Genomic DNA, 16,589 nt, shown 5'->3' with positions numbered 1-16,589 from the left:
TTCACGCTAAATAGCTGTCAGCCGGGCGGACACGAAAGTTAATTACCCCTTAAAGCTTGTAGTAGGCGGGGACGGACACTTAAGGGGGATTATCTGACAGTAATCTAGTGAGACTCCCCGCGGTGATAGATCGATCTAAAAGTTGTGAGAACAGAGCCTAAAAGTCGGCTGGTCCCTTAAAATAACTTTTTAACGTAATTTTCAGGAAAATCATCGGTTCATTAAGGTTTAGGGCAAGTTATATAGCACAATATCCAACATATTTAAACACCATTTTTCTACTCTAGCCATCCCTTAAATCCTGGGAGTGAAGAAAAATGGGTAATTTCTGTATGCTCAGACGTCTAACAACAATCATGTGGGTTTTGGAAGCCTGTTTATTGTTGAGTTGAAGTAATTGTGGACCTTATTCCGCTCGTTACCGTTCTATCAGTAGGGCCTAATATATCAACTACATGTAGATAGTAGAGGTGTCCTGGATGATTTTTTAAACGGTATCTGTTGTATGCCATATACATGTAAGAATATTGCCAATAATTGTCTGTCCAGTATGAAATAAATTTGATGTGATCTATGTGTACAGTGTTTCCATGTATGTGGGTTACACTTTCCCAAATTCTAGGGCCCTGCAAACCCATTAAGTGGGTCCTAGTACAATTGTGGCTGTAGTTGTCAACTTAATGAAATTATTGTCTTAATTTATTTCAAGGTTTTGATTTGTGTGTGTGAAGGTGTTTTCTCCATGAATTCTATCTCAATTCTATCTCATTTTGGTATTCTTCATTGTAATCATATTCAAACAGGCGTTATCCTGCATGCTCCTATTCACACCGATCATAACGTTGGTTAATGCTGGTTAATAGCCAAGACCCCAAGCCCCCTCCCCTCACCTTTCTTAGCCTACCACTTCAGCACGTGATAAAGTTTTATCACTTTTATTGCTCTTTTATTGATGCTAATGTATAGTTGATGGTTAGAGCGTGCACGCGCAGTGGCGTTTAAATGACCCAAGGAACTCTTTGGGAGGATTTTGTTGCCAATTACTGTAGTTGGTAGTCTGGATGTGGGTGTAATGGAAACGCAAATAATTTCAAGCCAGGATTCAGTAACCATGGAGAAAGAAAAAACGTGGGAGAAAGCGGCAAAAGTATCTTTCAGGTAATCTGTAGTGTTGACTTAATATTTTTTACCTCCCAGGTCGTTTAATTTTTTGGTGAAACTGGTCTAGGTTTGCTTCAAAATTAAGTGGATTTTATTAACGATAGTCATAATATGTATATAATTCTGTAAATTATGAAAATTCTAAAAAATCTATAAAAATTAGACTCGTAGGTGAAACAATGACTTCGTTGGGTTTCCTTTAATGCCCACTGTTAACTTGTCCATTTATTTGAAAGGCTTTATCATACCTTGCCTCCGTGCACGCTCCCGAATATCAATAAATAAAGCATTTTTAAAACGTACGTGTATAACTGTTTTAATCATGGTATATTAGACTCATAAGGTGTTTTGATTAAAGATTTGCCCTTTGTGCTTTAAAGGTTTTGAAAAAACTATTACTCAACTTTTCTTCACCGCCAAAAATCATTTTGATTTTTTTCTGATGTCACAGAAATCCAGCAAATCATCTTTATTGTTATGAACAATTTCACATCTGAAATATGTCACATCGGCCCTCGACCAAGAGTTTGGAATTAAATTTTTAACTATTAATCAGAAAATATTAATATACAGTTTTAAATTTTATATATTGCAATACATATATAACATAAATAAGGTGTAACGTCGACGCTTTGTTGGCGCAAAATACTCAGTGAAACCGGAATTTTTGATAGCGTTTTCGATAATAAACCTATCTTTTGATATTAAATTTTAATTTTACCTGTTAAATTTACTAAAAACACTGAAAACTAGCAAAATTCAATGACATCATGAATATCCGTGATCTTAAAATTTGAGATTTTTACAACTAATGCAGTTTATAACTTCAAGCATCGCTATCACAAAACACACCGTATTTGGATTAAAAAAAATGAAAAACGCCTTCTTTGTTTAACAGCAACAATATGTTCTCAAGATAAGTTTAAGAAATTTTATGACACATGAGTAGCACTCAAAACCTGCAACAGGGGAGCATGTTGTTCATTCTATTGGATTTTCAGGTGTGCAAGGTCACAAAACCCTGGACTTCGATACATGTGTAGACATGGGCCTTAACGAACCATTGATAAACACCAAAATGGATATAAGAAATAAACGTCGACAAACAAAATGACAGCTAGAGCTGACATAATTTTTCGTTTGTTGATTATTAATTGATAAATCACGGTCTATTTGGGGAAGTCCCAGATTGAAAAACCATACAATAAAATTTATGGCCACTCCATTTATCTAGTATTATTGCCAGTTCCAAACTGGCCAGGATTTAAGGTTGACTTTGCACGGAGCACCTGAAAATTGTAAGATTTTAATGCTAGAAACATGTCAATATTTAAAGTATTTCATTTGATACTACGATAAAATTTTGAAAAAAGGTCTTTCTTTAAATCTACAAAGTCTCATTTTCCCCAATATTTTCCCTTCGTTTGCAAACACGCACAAAAATTTACTTCCTGACACAAAACTGAATTATCTCTCAATCTTGTGAATAAACATTTTGAAGCATCACAAACAAAACAGTTTTGGAGAGGGGGATTATTAATAGATAATTTATTCGAATTTATTGAGTTATAGCTGTATTACTTTGCTTCGTTGAATTCGATCTATTTTCAAGCATCATGGCCAAAAACGGGACATCAGTAATAATATGAACTAATTTTCCAGGAAGAGACTAACGAAGTATCTGTACAGCTACCCACTTTTAATGGCTATCAGCATTCTTTCCATAGCGGACGCTGCGTGTGTAGTAGGGGAAGTGCTGATTGATTTAACTCTTACCAATGGTAAGAACTGTAGCCCGCCAAATAAAAATGCATGTGTTTTCGTTTAATTGGGTGTTTATTTTAACCACGAATGATTTTGATGAAAAAAAATTACCTAACGAAAGTCATTGGTTAAGAGGTAATAATAAATGACATATGAAGGTTATTCCTTTTGCCCCTAATACCAATACTCGATATACTGTCCGTATTGCAGGAAAAACGGAGGCAGCAAAGGCTTACGTGACTTCCATTCGTCAAGCTCTGTATGACAGGTTTCCACACTTAAAAAGCAGAGCTACAGAAAGCGTCTCAGATTTAATCCGGAAGATTAGCAACATCCACTGCCCGGGACCAACCACGTCTGAGAGCACCGTTAGTCACGCCCCGACCCAAACCGAAGAACCCGGCGTCTTGTATCTGAATGTACTGACAGGATCACTCACAAAGCAGGCAGTCCCTGGGCAGCCTAGCAATTGTTCACTTCCTGGTGATACTGACCAATGCCCCCATGCCCTCGAACATGTCTTGAAAGAAATCGGCCACGTATTGCATATGCTGAGTCTTTTTATTCTGTCAAGTATTGTTTTTGTGGTATGTTGTTTTCCTATCTTTCCATAACAGTGTTCAGTTTTTCTAAACCTGTGCAGTCTTTGTTAGTACTACACTTAAAAATTCTTCAATAGACAAATTTTTTTTTTTTTTGAAAATTTCCAAATTTAAGTCAGAGTGTGATTCAAAGGTACTCAATTTAGAAAATACTATTTTCCTTCATTGGTGGGAAGCAAACATGTAGAATCTCGTATTTACCTTTTTTTTCCTGCAGCACTGTTTGAGAATAATAGCAACAAAAAGAAGATTCTTTCAGTATAAGTTTCAGGTAAGTGATATTTAATCAATAAAATGCACAGAAGTTGAATTTTTGGCGAAAAAGTTCTTATAAAAGGGGTTCATACCGCGCTTTCTACTCTTCTCAGTAGCAGATCTAGGGGGAGGGGCGGGGGGGGGGGGGGCAAAGAGGGCCACGTGCTGCCTCCCTCTCACAAAGCAGTATAAAAAGAGAGATGAGACCAAACCAAGAACATTTCCATCCCTGTACCCTATATATCATGATTTAATTGTTCTTGTCTACTAATTTCAATTTGACTCTATTCAATCGCCAAAATCTTTTGATCCTGCCCCCCTCCTCCCCCCCCTAGCAGAATTCTGGGTCCGCCAGTCCCCCTGTCGACTCCATTTATTCAAAATCAAGTATCCAGTTGCGTTTTCCTGATAATTTTCTGGATGGGGATTTACGAAATTTTCTCGACTTCGTGAGCCTCGTGCTTGGTCTTTTAATTCGGTGTTTAGGGAGAACCTTAGCTGCCATGTTAAAACAAGACATATTCAAATGATACATCTAAGAACCAAAATGCAGATTGTAGAAAAATATTCACCCATTTCGCTTTTTTAATCTTAAGAGATTATATTTTAATTACGTAAACTCAGCAATGATTATCTAAATAGCAACAAACATAGTTGGTTAACAAGGCTGATAAAACAGTAATCAAATGTGAATATATTATAGGTATTTGATGCTGCCGTGGTCACCATTTCACTTGTGTTAGACTTGGCGTTTCTGAAAGGTATTTGGTCTGACGATACCGGGGAGGCAGCAGTATTAGTGCTTGTCTTAGTGCCATGGAGGGTGATAAGAATTGTGAACAGTAAGTGATTTTTTACCATGGAGGGTAATAAGAATTGTAAGCATTAGGTTATTGTTTCGCGATAAAGGTGTCAATATATACTTCCAGTGCAAGATATGCCGGAAACATTGCAAATCTAAAATTAATTGGACTTTTTAACCATGTGAGGGCACCTGTAGTTCACAGGAGGTCTTCCTCGAATCGGGGGGCTTCCATTAATTTCAGTTCGTAGTACTTAATGTAGAACAAGCCTAATCACTTATGTGACGTCAAATGATTCTTGGACCTCTTATTTTTGATTTTCATTTTAAATACATTACTTTTACCAGGGCTCCGGAAATGAGTGTTACATTATGCAGTTGAACAGTGATGAGAAAGTAAAATTGACTTGTAGATTCATAAACCCTGAAAACATGGGGGCAGTATTAATTGATATTTTTCTTGTGTTTGCATATATTTTGGCTTGATATTAGATTATCATTTCTGATATTTTAATCCTGTGCATGTATATCCCTAATTGATAAAACACCAGCGCATGTACCATCCCGACCTTACACTAAGGCATGTCTGGGGTAGCGCTAGCAATTTTTTTCACTTAGCCAAATCACCACATTTTTGTCAATTTGTTATCATAATGGTTATAATTTGGCTAAAACATGTCATATCAAGCCCTTTTTCTTTAACCAATTTAAGTCAGTTTTAGCATTTGGCTAAATTGGCGAGTGTTAGCGCTACCCCAGCATGATGTGCATATCATGTATATGTATTTCTACCTCACCCTGGTAAAACCACGATCGGAATCTCAACTGATTTGATTTTTACTGTGTCTGGATTTCAGTTCCTTTTTTAGCAGATGCACCCATTTTATGTCTCAACTGTAGATTCGTTCTTCTACAATTTGCTAGGTTTTGTGATGACTGTGAAAGAAAAGGACCACATTGCAATGAAAATGGTCAAGAGCGGCCGCAAAAAAGCGCTGAAACGAGTGTCCGACTTGATCAAACAGGCCGAGCGTCACAAGGTAACCTGTCGCCTATATTAGCAAACACGGTTCAGAATATCACCTTTGTACAATTTCGTTGTTTCAAACTGTTATTAACTTTAATTAAGAATTTTCTGTTATGTAGCCAAATTTAGCAATTAACGAAAAACAAATTAAAAACAAATCGTTTCCTACCTACATTTGCATGAGGCATGACGATTCAGTCTTGTGATCACCCCCCCTTTTTTTTGGGGGGGGGGAGAGGGGTCGAAACGTTATGCCTCAACAATAAAAATATATTACCATTATTACACAAGAGACTATGAAAACCCCATTTCACCATGACTTGTGTCATTACAGCAAGAAATACGCGCTTTACGTGGATTGTGCAAAAAGTTTGAAGCACCAGAAGATGCCATAAACGCCTGTAAGCCGCAGGTGGGCAACGGTGAGTCGGAACTTCATTGGTTTTCTATCATATAAATCTTTTGGGTATTCCAGAGGACGGTCAGATTTTCAAGTTTACATTGACTAGTATTTAATTTTTTCTGTCGGAAGATGGTCAAAATGGGGAATGGATCTACAAAGATAATTTGGAAGATTAGAAAATATCTATGGATCCGCTCCTGCATAACATAACTGCAAATTTATATCTAACTCTTTGGGCAATGACCAAGATGGCGCATTTGGTCAAAGGCAATTTTCGTTTTGAACTTTATTCACTACATTCATTTTCGGTTCAGTTTTTAAAAGCGTGCCTTGGGAGAAAAATCAGATAGTGTAACGCCTGTGTGAAGTGTCATTGTATAGCACGTTTTTTAAGGTGATACCATGTCCTTGTCGTTATTTCAGAGAATCGGTTCAGACGACGATCCAGTGGGGCGTCTCTAACAATGCTCGCTTCTCTGGCCGCGTTTGGTTCGCTTGGCTTGGACCCATCAAAAGTTCACCCATCCGATGATGAAGAATCAGAAGACGGCAGTCAGCCCTACCTGCGGACGTCATTGCATGAGAAGAGTGCTTCCGTGAACTCTGAAACCACGGAAAACAGAGCAGCTGATGATGATAGCCCCAGCAACAACAATTTGGATGACAGTTTTCTAAGCAACGATGCCACAGACAAAAACGCCTTAGGTTTTTATAACGAAAATGAAACATATGTTGAACTTCAAAGTACGCGGCAGAAACAGCAAGAAGAAAATAAATTTGCACAGGTCGAACTCCCAGAAAAGAAACCGCGGTCTTTCAGCGTCAGCAGCATTGGAACACCAAGCAGTTTCTTAAAGTCACCTATAAAGCGTCTTCGGTCTCTCACTTATACAGAGGGTAATGGCGCCGACACTGAACCACGTTCTTCCCATACTGCCACCTTGGTAGATAATATGGAAATACCCAATGAGCAGAATGAAATAACTCACTGCTAAAAAAAATAACATAAGAAAACACTATCGACTTTGCAGCGTGCGTTTGATATCAAATACAAATAAGAAAATGGCAATGAACACCGAATAAAGTTTTAATTTACTCTCTAGGAGGCACTGAAATGGGAAAATCCTAGTCCCAAAGTGCGCATCGGCGTGTCTGCCCTTCATTACATTCTTACACCGTTCAGCTTATTTCTTTCTCTCTTTGTATTTAATAATTTTTGTTAATTTTTCATTTAGCCATGAAAATTCCAGGGTTTTTAATCAGAGGAATGGCTACTAATATGATAGGATATCTGGTTAACGCTGTGTTTGACAAACGCGTGACTTTTTTTATTTGTTCAAATGTCGCACGTACATGTAGAATCAGATAAGTTGTTTCTAAATTTGTTTATGTATCTGAATGAATCGGCGAGATAGTGGTTAGAATTGCGTTGTTTTATGGTTCGGTAATTTCACCTCCAACTCAGATCAGTTTAGACACCTTTCTTACTAAAATATGCCTGTACACATTGAATATTATGACACAGGCGGATCTATGTGGAAAAAATCCTACCACTTCATTCCTAATACATATCTTGGATCCGTGAATGTCCTCATCTGTTTATTTGTAAGAGACTTTTTTCTCTTATCAATTGGCTTTTGATATTTTTATCTCATGAGCCAATTGATAAGATAAAATTTGTTTTGTCCAACTTGGATTAAATCCAACTTTATTGACGCACCATGTCAGTACTGTATGTGTGATGTACGTGATTAGGTAATTGGCGTCATATTAATCAGCCAAATCTATTTTCACACTAAAATATATATATATAAGCTGATTTTATAATATACGCTTCAAATCATTCATTGGTCTCATGTAGGGCCTTATGTGATATAACCAACTTGACATAAACTTATCGAGAGTCCTATGTGTTATAGCTAACTTAAAATAAACTTATCGATTTCTACAAGTGTCTCCCTTTATTTCAGGTAAAAAAAAACGATATAGGGGCCAATAGTTTTAATCATATTGAAACAAAGATGATTAATTGCCGGCATGGACCGATGTTTGAGACGGACGTTGGCTTGGCAAATTGGATTTTCTCTCGCCCAGTAGATACTGAAACGCAATTTTCACAATTATCGGTGCGAAAACAGCGTGGTCATACAGAGAATATACAGTGATAGCTTGGCGGGGAGGGGGAGGGGCAGTCTGAGGGAGTCGTAAACACTCTTCCTGACTGTCAAATACTAGTGCCTCAGTGGCGGATATAGAGGGGGGGGGGTCAAATATATTCTTGGATCCGCCCCTGTGCCTCATATGCGGATCCAAGAATATATTTGGATCCGCATATGAGGCACAGGGGCGGATCCAAGAATATATTTGACCCCCCCCCTCTATATTCTTGGATCCGCCCCTGTGCCTCATATGCGGAATAGGCCATCTACAGGTATCATTCATGAAAAAAGAAAAAAAAAAGTGACGTGTCTCCATAAAAAGTGAATAATAGCCCTATCTTATATAATACATGAGACGACTCGCTCGGCTGGTAGGGGCCTACAAGATACGGATCTTGTGACAACAGCACTTGGCACATTTTATAGATCTATCATCATGAACAAAACACATTTAGGAACAGAGAGAGTGTGGCTAAAGCCAGCAGATATTCAATTTCAGATACGAAAAAAAACGTATATTTTAAAGCCTTTAAGGAATTGCTCGCGCCTCTGCAGCTACTCAAGCAAGGTGAAAAGCATGCTGTATGGGTTTGAAAATCCCCACAATGCTTATTTTTGTCATCCACAGCTTCTTATAAAACCTTACATCTTAAAAATGATTTAACTCCTTTCAATATTTTTTCTAGAGCGTACAGTAGCCTACTTGATGATACTTGATGATACTTCGGAGGTTAGGAAGGTGGTCGCTGGTTACAATGACTGGCCAGCCATTTTAAAATAAATTAAGCTTTATAAATTTAATTAAAGGTCGAAAGAGAGGGGTAGATAAATGATTCGTGAGTACGAGAAATTGTTTATTTTCCCGGGAAAATCAATTTTGGCGGGTAAATCCCAAAGAGTTGCTCTTTATATATAAGTTTATGCATTATTTTAAGCCTCATAACTGCAATGTTACATTTACGTCAAAAGCCCACTGATGGAACACACTGTAAGCAATTGCGTCGTTTCTTTATAAATGTGTGATGATATGTAAACAGGCAAGCGACAGGTGCGTCTACAGGAAGGGTCATTCAATTGCATTGTGGGATAGGAAGTGCAACGTCTTTCCATAATGGTTAACCCTGGTTGCACTTTCAATCCTCGTATTTATGTCATTTTTTCTTAAACGTTCTATCTATCCAAAGCGAAACCACCGAGGAAACTAGAGGGATAATCACCTGATCAAGACAGAAAGGAATGAGAAATATTCTGGATACGTTTGAAGATGAGCCTCCTATCAGGTGAGACTTGGTTACAGGATTAATAATACTACACGTACTGTACTGTTAGCAGCCTGCAGGGATGTGACATTAGCAGTCTTCTTAATCTGTCTCAGTGCCACTGACGTGAGTTCACCCGACGTACTCGACTGGTACTTCGAACAATTAACCAGTGCTGTCAGTTAAACGGGGGCCATATCTTTCTTTCGTTCATTTGTACTATTGTAGAATAATACCAGTATATTATTGGGCTAAATGCCTCAGTTCACTCCACTTGGCACTTGTTTAGGTGAGAGGGAAAACTTATACTCCCCCCCCCCCCAAATCTTTATATTATTAAAATGATCTTCCGATGTTCGAGACACCCTGTCTTGACTGCAGTTTTCCTCTCATTTGGGGGCAAAGTAATAAGTACTAAATAAAATTAAGCAGAAAGAGTGGTTTGATAAAGTTTTACTTGGGTCAGTAGGAGCTTCTCTTTATATATATAAAGGCAGAGTGCTAGAGAACAATATATGGTCTACTTTCACTGATCAGAAAGAATCAAAGTCCATATGAAGAAAAAGATATATATGAGTCATTTCTTTATGTCTCTGGTTCACTTTTCCCTTTTTATTTCCACACATCATTCCTTTCCTTAAGAAAATTTTGTTATCACCTACAACAGTGAGCCCATGCATTGTTTTTCCTCTTCAACAATATCTAGGTGCATTATGACTCCCTGGGATGGTGTATTTATTAAAAAATGTTATTCATTTCTGTTGTCCCATTAAAAAAAGACAAAATCAAAAATAAGAATTATGTTTTTTATAGGTCACATTTTTACTAGGTAGAACCTATACTGTAAGGCATTAAAGATGCTGGATAGCAATGGTGCAAAGGCGTAAAGGGCGTAAAGGAATGTATATGAAGCTGACACAGTAAACCTGTGTCGTTATTACAATCTGATTATCAGATTATAAATCCCAGTCAAAAGTTCACTGGGAGTCCCTATGTCAAGTGTAACAGAGACACACTTGACTTCATATGTGTAGTACAACTGTGTTTGTAAACTATCTTTTTATCTATGTACAGAAGACAAGTTCTAAGTTTAGATGCCTTTGTAATAACTCACAGATCAACTTAACTAAATTAAAGTGTTTGTGAGTAACTCATATGACCTGCACAGGCCAGTGCTCACTTTTCATTGGCTCCTTCTGTCTTTCCTTCATCTTTGCCCCCTCCCATAACTAAAGAGATTACCAAAGCAAGCAAGGTTGCTAATTCGATGGATCTTTGAAATAAAAATGACTGCTGTTTACTTCCCTTGCAAAAATCTGTATTATTTAATATTCTCAATCTATTCTAGAATAGTTGGTGTATTTTTTTTTTTTTTTTTTTTTACAGTTCTAATGTTGTTCTGTAATGAATGTAACAGTTCGAGGAATTTTTCAGGAAGTCTTTCAGAATGTCCTAGAACAGATTACTAGTAAGTACATTTTTCATTAAAAGAAAAAAAAATTATGTTCTTGGACAGATTGAGAACCGTAAGTGAGCGTTAAATGAGACAAATTTTTGCAGGGTTGTGTATTGAACAGTAAATATACTGAAATTGAAATGTATGAATTTGTATGAAACATGCTGCTTTCAGATAAGAAGAATTATCAGGAAGAGGAAGGTATTCTACACAGTTTATATGGGAATTTTTTATGTTTGTCTTTGTAGCTTAGAATAAATGTCATTCCTATATTTCTGCTGCCTGATATGATATTATATTCCATATTTACACAGTTTTGTCTATATGAGGGTCATTCTGCATGTAGTCTTCCCCTTTGTAAAAATTTATCTTGCTGCATTCATTTTTGTTCTTTGTGTTATCCCATGAAAAAGGAAATGAGTACTAGCTAGTACTATAATACATTTTACTCAGACTAGATTTGTAGGAATATGAAGCATTACAGAACTTTATACAAAGGGGGACATACTACTAAACGACCCATAGAGAAGCAGACCTCTGAAATTATTACATAGTACCACCACATGAAATGTCCAGTCAGGTGGTGTGTAACAGTGTAATTATGATAGTGGTGACAAGGTAAATAGGGAGTAGTCAGTTTTGTTTGTTGATTGAGTAGTGATGGGAAAAGAAATGGGTCTATCCACTGTTTAAAGGGAAATGCTGGTATTGTGTCAGTAGTAAGAAAATTAATGGTTTCAACTTTTAATTTTACCAAAGGTGTGGTTGTGGACTTGCTGTAAAATTCATATAGATCTGTGTACTTGGTGCGCTGTGCTGTCCTAGACATAGGATAGTAGTTGCAATTGATAAAGATGTGATTAATACCCACAGTCAAAAACATTTTTTTTTTCAAAATGTAACATGGTTCAAATGCCTAATGTTTGATGTATTGGGTATTTATAGATTGGGTTTCTTCTTTGTATTTTAAATTCTCATGTCAATTTTTATTGCCTCTAGATTTCCAATTTGACGTTGCATAATTGTGCTTTATTTACTTAGTTGCAGTACTTGGTGACCATGGGAACCAGATACATACTTTAAAGGCATGTTCTATGTATTTGAGACATTAAAGCATCCTGTTTCAGATCTAGCAAAGGATTTTTGACAGTGTTAAAATGATATATTGAATTTCCTATGTAACAATCCCATGGTTAGAATACATATAAATATATATACATGTACTTATAATTGGACTTCTATCAATATATTTATCACTTATGAAAAAGTCCTATAGGATCCAATAGGACTTTTTTGTAAGGGGGGAATTCAACCAACCACCAGATACAAAAAACCATTGAGTCATATCTCTGACAATACGTGCAATCATAAACCATTCACATAAAGAAATGAGGGGGAATACCCACAATTGAACAAAAACATCTGTCATCAATGTGGAAAATCTGCTCTTTCATATCACCCTGTGTGCATTGACATTATCATTTTTTATTGACATTAGGGTGTTTGGGTGGGAAATATGAATGCGTCCTTTTGGTATGCACTGCACCCCCCTTGCCTGATATCCACGACACCATGTCTGCTAGTGCTACAAGTGCGCGATACCCTATTAAACAAACAATAATGCTCTGGAGAAGTGCATTATGTAGTACATAAATGTATGTGTGTACCCCCATGTATTTCTGTGTTGATAAATTGTTTTCTCTGTCATGATGTAGGTAGCAGGAATGGCTACCAGCAACTGAGACCACCTGAGCAGAACTTTTCTCAGATACTCAACAAAGGAACAGATGATCAGTTGGTAAGAATTCGATTCTTGAAAAAATTAAATGCGATTTTATGTCAAAAATCAAAATGATTGAGCTGGATTTTCTTCAAAGCTGGACTTGGTCTGCATTCCTTGTGGGGAGGTTTACTTCTGATCTTTATGAATTAATATAATTGAAAAGTGCTGTTGAAATTCTATTTAAATTAATTGAGTTTGCATTGAATTTGAAAAGATGAGTCTTATACCCCATTCACACTACAGTTGCAAAAATGCGCATTTCTATAATCCGAATTTTTCGTTAGGAATCCGATTCGGTATTGCGTTCACACACGCTAAGCGAATCCGAATCCCACGTTGAAAATTTCAGGTTTAACTTCCTGTTTTGAACACTCGCGCATGCGCCGCACAGAAAATCTTAAAATACCAACAACAATTTGTGACGACAAATGCAACTCTAAAGACATTCCAGCATTCTTGAGAAGTATAAGATGGCAAAATAAGTTTGTTTCCTCATGTTGTAGTGAGTGGCGACCTCCAAATACGTTTGGTGCAATCGCTAAAGTAATAAACAAGCGTTCATAGATACCCGCACTTATCTGCACGCATGTGCAGTTAGATCTGTACAGGTGTCGATTCCGGTAAGTTATCCGGATCGCGCTTAGAAATCCACCTCGCTTGCAGGATTTTGAAAATGCGCATTACAAAAATCCTCTTGCGTTCACACTACTGCATTTATTCGAATTGTGACCTAATTCGCAATTTATCCGGATAACTGAGCGTAGTGTGAACGGGGTATTAGTTTCACTTTCATACATTGCTGATAGCAGTAGGATTGTGTTAAAAATCTATAATATAATTGTTATGAATGCTGGAAATATTTGATTAGAATGAATGATAAGGTGTTTGGGACAATTGATACAGATTTTGTTTACACCTAATAAATTGCAGTGATACATTTGCGAAAAAAAAAAATCTGCAGTGACAGTTACTAGCTAAAACTAGTGTTTGTGGCCCTAATATGAAATTGAGCATATTGTACTTGAAAGACAACAACAACAATTCTTATACCTCATTTTAAAAAGGATTATTAAAATCATTTCATTGACTGTAGGTCTGCTATGGCTACAAGAAGACTGTGTGGCGTAGTCTCCTGTACTATGTCCTGTGCGTCGTGACACTTGGAGGATTCTGGCTGGTTCTATATTGGAGGCCAGACTGGAAGATTAAATTTACCAAGATGCCTTGCTTGCTGGCCTATGCAGACGAGGTTTTGCTCAAGGTATGAGGATTCTAGGTTTATAATGCTGTATTTATCTGGTTAAGATGTTGTTTATTGTACTTTTCTGGCTCATCAAGAAAATAATTAATTTTAGCCTAATAGCATGTATTTTATGTTAAAAAATAAAAAAAAACTTGGACTTGTATAACAAGGCAAAGAATTCCCAAATCACAATATTAGGCATTTGGGTAAACTTAACTACATTATGTAAAATATGAGTCCAACCATTGATGTTTTTCAGTATAATTCTAATTGTTTTCAAGGAATTCATTTTTTAGAAAAAATTGTCCTTCAAAAGCTTGGTTTGATTTCACATAGTCCTACTTTGTTGTAGTGTCATGTTTTTCATCTTTTTATGTGTAAGAAGAATGTTTTACCATGTGAAATCTGTTAAAATCATTGTTTTTAAATATTTGTAGGACCATTTTAACCAACAGTTAACAGCAGAGGTCCAGATTTTACTCTTAGAGGAAGGACTAGGGGAGTAAGTAGTAATATTACTGATAAACAAACATTTAAAAATATTCACATATTGTAAAAAAAAAATACTAAAATCACTAATGAACAGGTCATTGAAAAAATCAAATAATCTTTGTAATAAGACCTTAAGTGAAATACAACATTTATTCATCATCGTATTTAAATGAAAATGTCTTCTGTCTAGTTTCAGAGATAGAAGCATTTCCTTAGTGAAGTCTGAAAACCTTTCAGATGAAGATACAAAAATCCTCACACCGAAGCAGGTAGGTGGATGATTTATTAAACACGGGTAACACGCCATTGTGTTTTTGAACATTTTGATACAGCTCAACTCCATTTTGAATTAATTATTTACTTGCTATATATGAAATAAGTTTGCATCTGAGTAAACATTTTATTTATTTAAGGCCAGTGGATGTTATTGACACATTGCCTGCTTTGCTGATAATAGAAATGTGTGCTTTACGAGCCTGATTTTCATTGACAGAATACATATACTGGTCTGTAGGTGTTCTACTTCTAGACAGCACACTGCATTGAACTAGTTGTGCAGTGTCCATAAAGCTGAACAAACCATGTGTCTGCCTGAGGCCTTATTTCAACAATTTGCCAAATAAAATTCTTGTATTTATTGTAACTTTAGAGCTGTACAAGAATGTAGACATTTGCTTTGTCAAAATGTGAATAAAAGTGAAAAGATTTTTAAAAAAATTAATATTAGGGGACCCTGGAGTTGACAAGTTAAATTTCAGCGAATCATGAGAGGTTGTCACAAAACCATTGTTACCATATAATGAAATGTGTTTTAGATAGAATTAGTAGAGTTGTTGGTATAAAGATATCATTTTTTGATTTCAAGTTAACCTTAGTTAACTGCTGCTATCAGTACGGTTCTTTAGGCAATTAGCTGTTAAGAAATATATCACCTTAATATTTTCTCCAGAAGTAGTGAAGATTTAATCAGCAAAAATAGGAAATTTCTTTCTTTAATTGTGTCTATCGCCTACTGTGCGTCACATTCTTGATTGGAACGACATTGGTAATAACAAATTTGTGACATTTCTTATGACGTAATTTATTCCCAAATTGTTAAAAATCACTAACAATTCTTAGGGGAATGTAGGTAAGACAGGATACATGACTTTTATAACCCCCTTTATAACAATATAACAATTAAGATTCTCAGGTTAAGATTTTCCAAGTGTGGGAAGAGCGTCCTCTACTGGGTCACAAACAGTAAGAAACAGTATCAATTTAACATACCCATATAGAGTTATTGGTGTAACAGTACTTCTTTGACGGGGGGGGGGGGGGGGGGGGGGGGGGGGGGGGGGCAGGCGGGCGGAAGAAGGTCATTTGAGGATTTTAGTCTGTAACCTTTAACAATGTAATGTTGTACAGATGTATAAAACTTGTGTGTAAGTTGCTGAATTTACCAACTGTTTTTAAAATACGACGTGTAAACTGTAGAAATTATATTACCTCCATACAATGTTCATAAAAATAGCAACCTTAATAGTAATTGGTGGTAGTTAAATATTTGGACATAAAGAATTTGTAAAAAAATCCAAATTTATAAATCTTGTTGAAAAGTACCTCCTTGAAATATATGAAAAAAGGTATGTGTTATTACCCATTCTGTAGATTTAGTTAAGTTGATGATAATACAAAATACTCCAAATTTTTTCATATGACTGGTTTAAGAACTTAAACAGAAATACATGAAGCATTTCTGTTTATTTATATATTATCATTTTCATTTTGACATTAAGGAGTGGTTTTAAGTGAAGAAATTGCATTATTAATCAGTTTTGCTTTGCCAGGTATTCTTATTACAGAATTTAAACATTGATAGAGAACAAGCCCTCTATGAGTATATTGAAATTGAATATCCAGATACTGATTTAACATCTTTCTATTAGGTAATGCTTAACAATGGCATTTGATAACATGCAGTTGCTAAGTATTATCATCCTATGTGAGATATATGTTGTACCTAGCATGGGCGTAACTAGGCATACGCACGGATGCACTGTGCGTACAATTTTTTGGCCAACCATGATATTATTTTCTATAAATTTAGTGTATTTTCACGGAATATAAAAGAAAATCCTCTGCTTATTAAAGTCACCTGTATGTACAAATCCTCTGTATCAATTGTAAAGGCACAATTGTTC

General features: G+C 36.1%; 2 protein-coding genes across 6 annotated transcripts in view; both read left to right on the top strand.

The window, feature by feature from the left end:
* The first annotated feature begins 1,028 nt into the window (after positions 1 to 1,028).
* LOC106156217 (uncharacterized) lies at positions 1,029 to 8,099 on the top strand. The gene is made up of 8 exons (XM_013531343.2): positions 1,029 to 1,158; positions 2,824 to 2,942; positions 3,136 to 3,512; positions 3,745 to 3,798; positions 4,486 to 4,624; positions 5,509 to 5,624; positions 5,946 to 6,033; positions 6,438 to 8,099. The coding sequence occupies exons 1-8, from the start codon at positions 1,073 to 1,075 to the stop codon at positions 7,007 to 7,009; spliced, it is 1,551 nt and encodes a 516-aa protein (XP_013386797.2). The 5' UTR covers positions 1,029 to 1,072; the 3' UTR covers positions 7,010 to 8,099.
* A 1,138-nt stretch (positions 8,100 to 9,237) lies between these two features.
* The window catches only part of LOC106169394 (polyamine-transporting ATPase 13A3), a 31,189-nt gene continuing 23,837 nt past the window's right edge, over positions 9,238 to 16,589 (top strand). For 3 of the 5 annotated variants that reach the window (XM_087000015.1, XM_087000014.1, XM_087000011.1), the window contains exons 1-5: positions 10,816 to 10,900; positions 12,604 to 12,686; positions 13,765 to 13,932; positions 14,352 to 14,416; positions 14,597 to 14,675. In XM_087000015.1, the coding sequence (XP_086856141.1) occupies positions 10,837 to 10,900; positions 12,604 to 12,686; positions 13,765 to 13,932; positions 14,352 to 14,416; positions 14,597 to 14,675 (459 nt within the window). In that variant the 5' untranslated portion in view covers positions 10,816 to 10,836. Of the gene's footprint in view, positions 9,454 to 10,815; positions 10,901 to 11,062; positions 11,090 to 12,603; positions 12,687 to 13,764; positions 13,933 to 14,351; positions 14,417 to 14,596; positions 14,676 to 16,589 lie in introns of those variants that run through there. The other 2 variants (XM_087000012.1, XM_087000013.1) reach the window with 2 other exon arrangements.

The sequence above is a fragment of the Lingula anatina genome, chromosome 1 (genome assembly GCF_051362555.1).
Source record: "Lingula anatina isolate TDL-2025a chromosome 1, LinAna3.0, whole genome shotgun sequence".
Lineage (NCBI taxonomy): Eukaryota > Metazoa > Brachiopoda > Lingulata > Lingulida > Lingulidae > Lingula > Lingula anatina.
Note: the sequence above shows the minus strand (reverse complement) of the source record. Positions and strands in the feature narration are given on the sequence as shown.

Bases quoted from the DNA above. Each gene is read 5' to 3' on its own strand.
- LOC106156217 (XM_013531343.2), top strand. From the start codon at position 1,073: ATGGAAACGCAAATAATTTCAAGCCAGGATTCAGTAACCATGGAGAAA. The intron at 3,799-4,485 runs GTAAGTGATATT...AATATATTATAG, and splicing joins TCTTTCAGTATAAGTTTCAG to GTATTTGATGCTGCCGTGGT. The intron at 4,625-5,508 runs GTAAGTGATTTT...ACAATTTGCTAG, and splicing joins GGTGATAAGAATTGTGAACA to GTTTTGTGATGACTGTGAAA.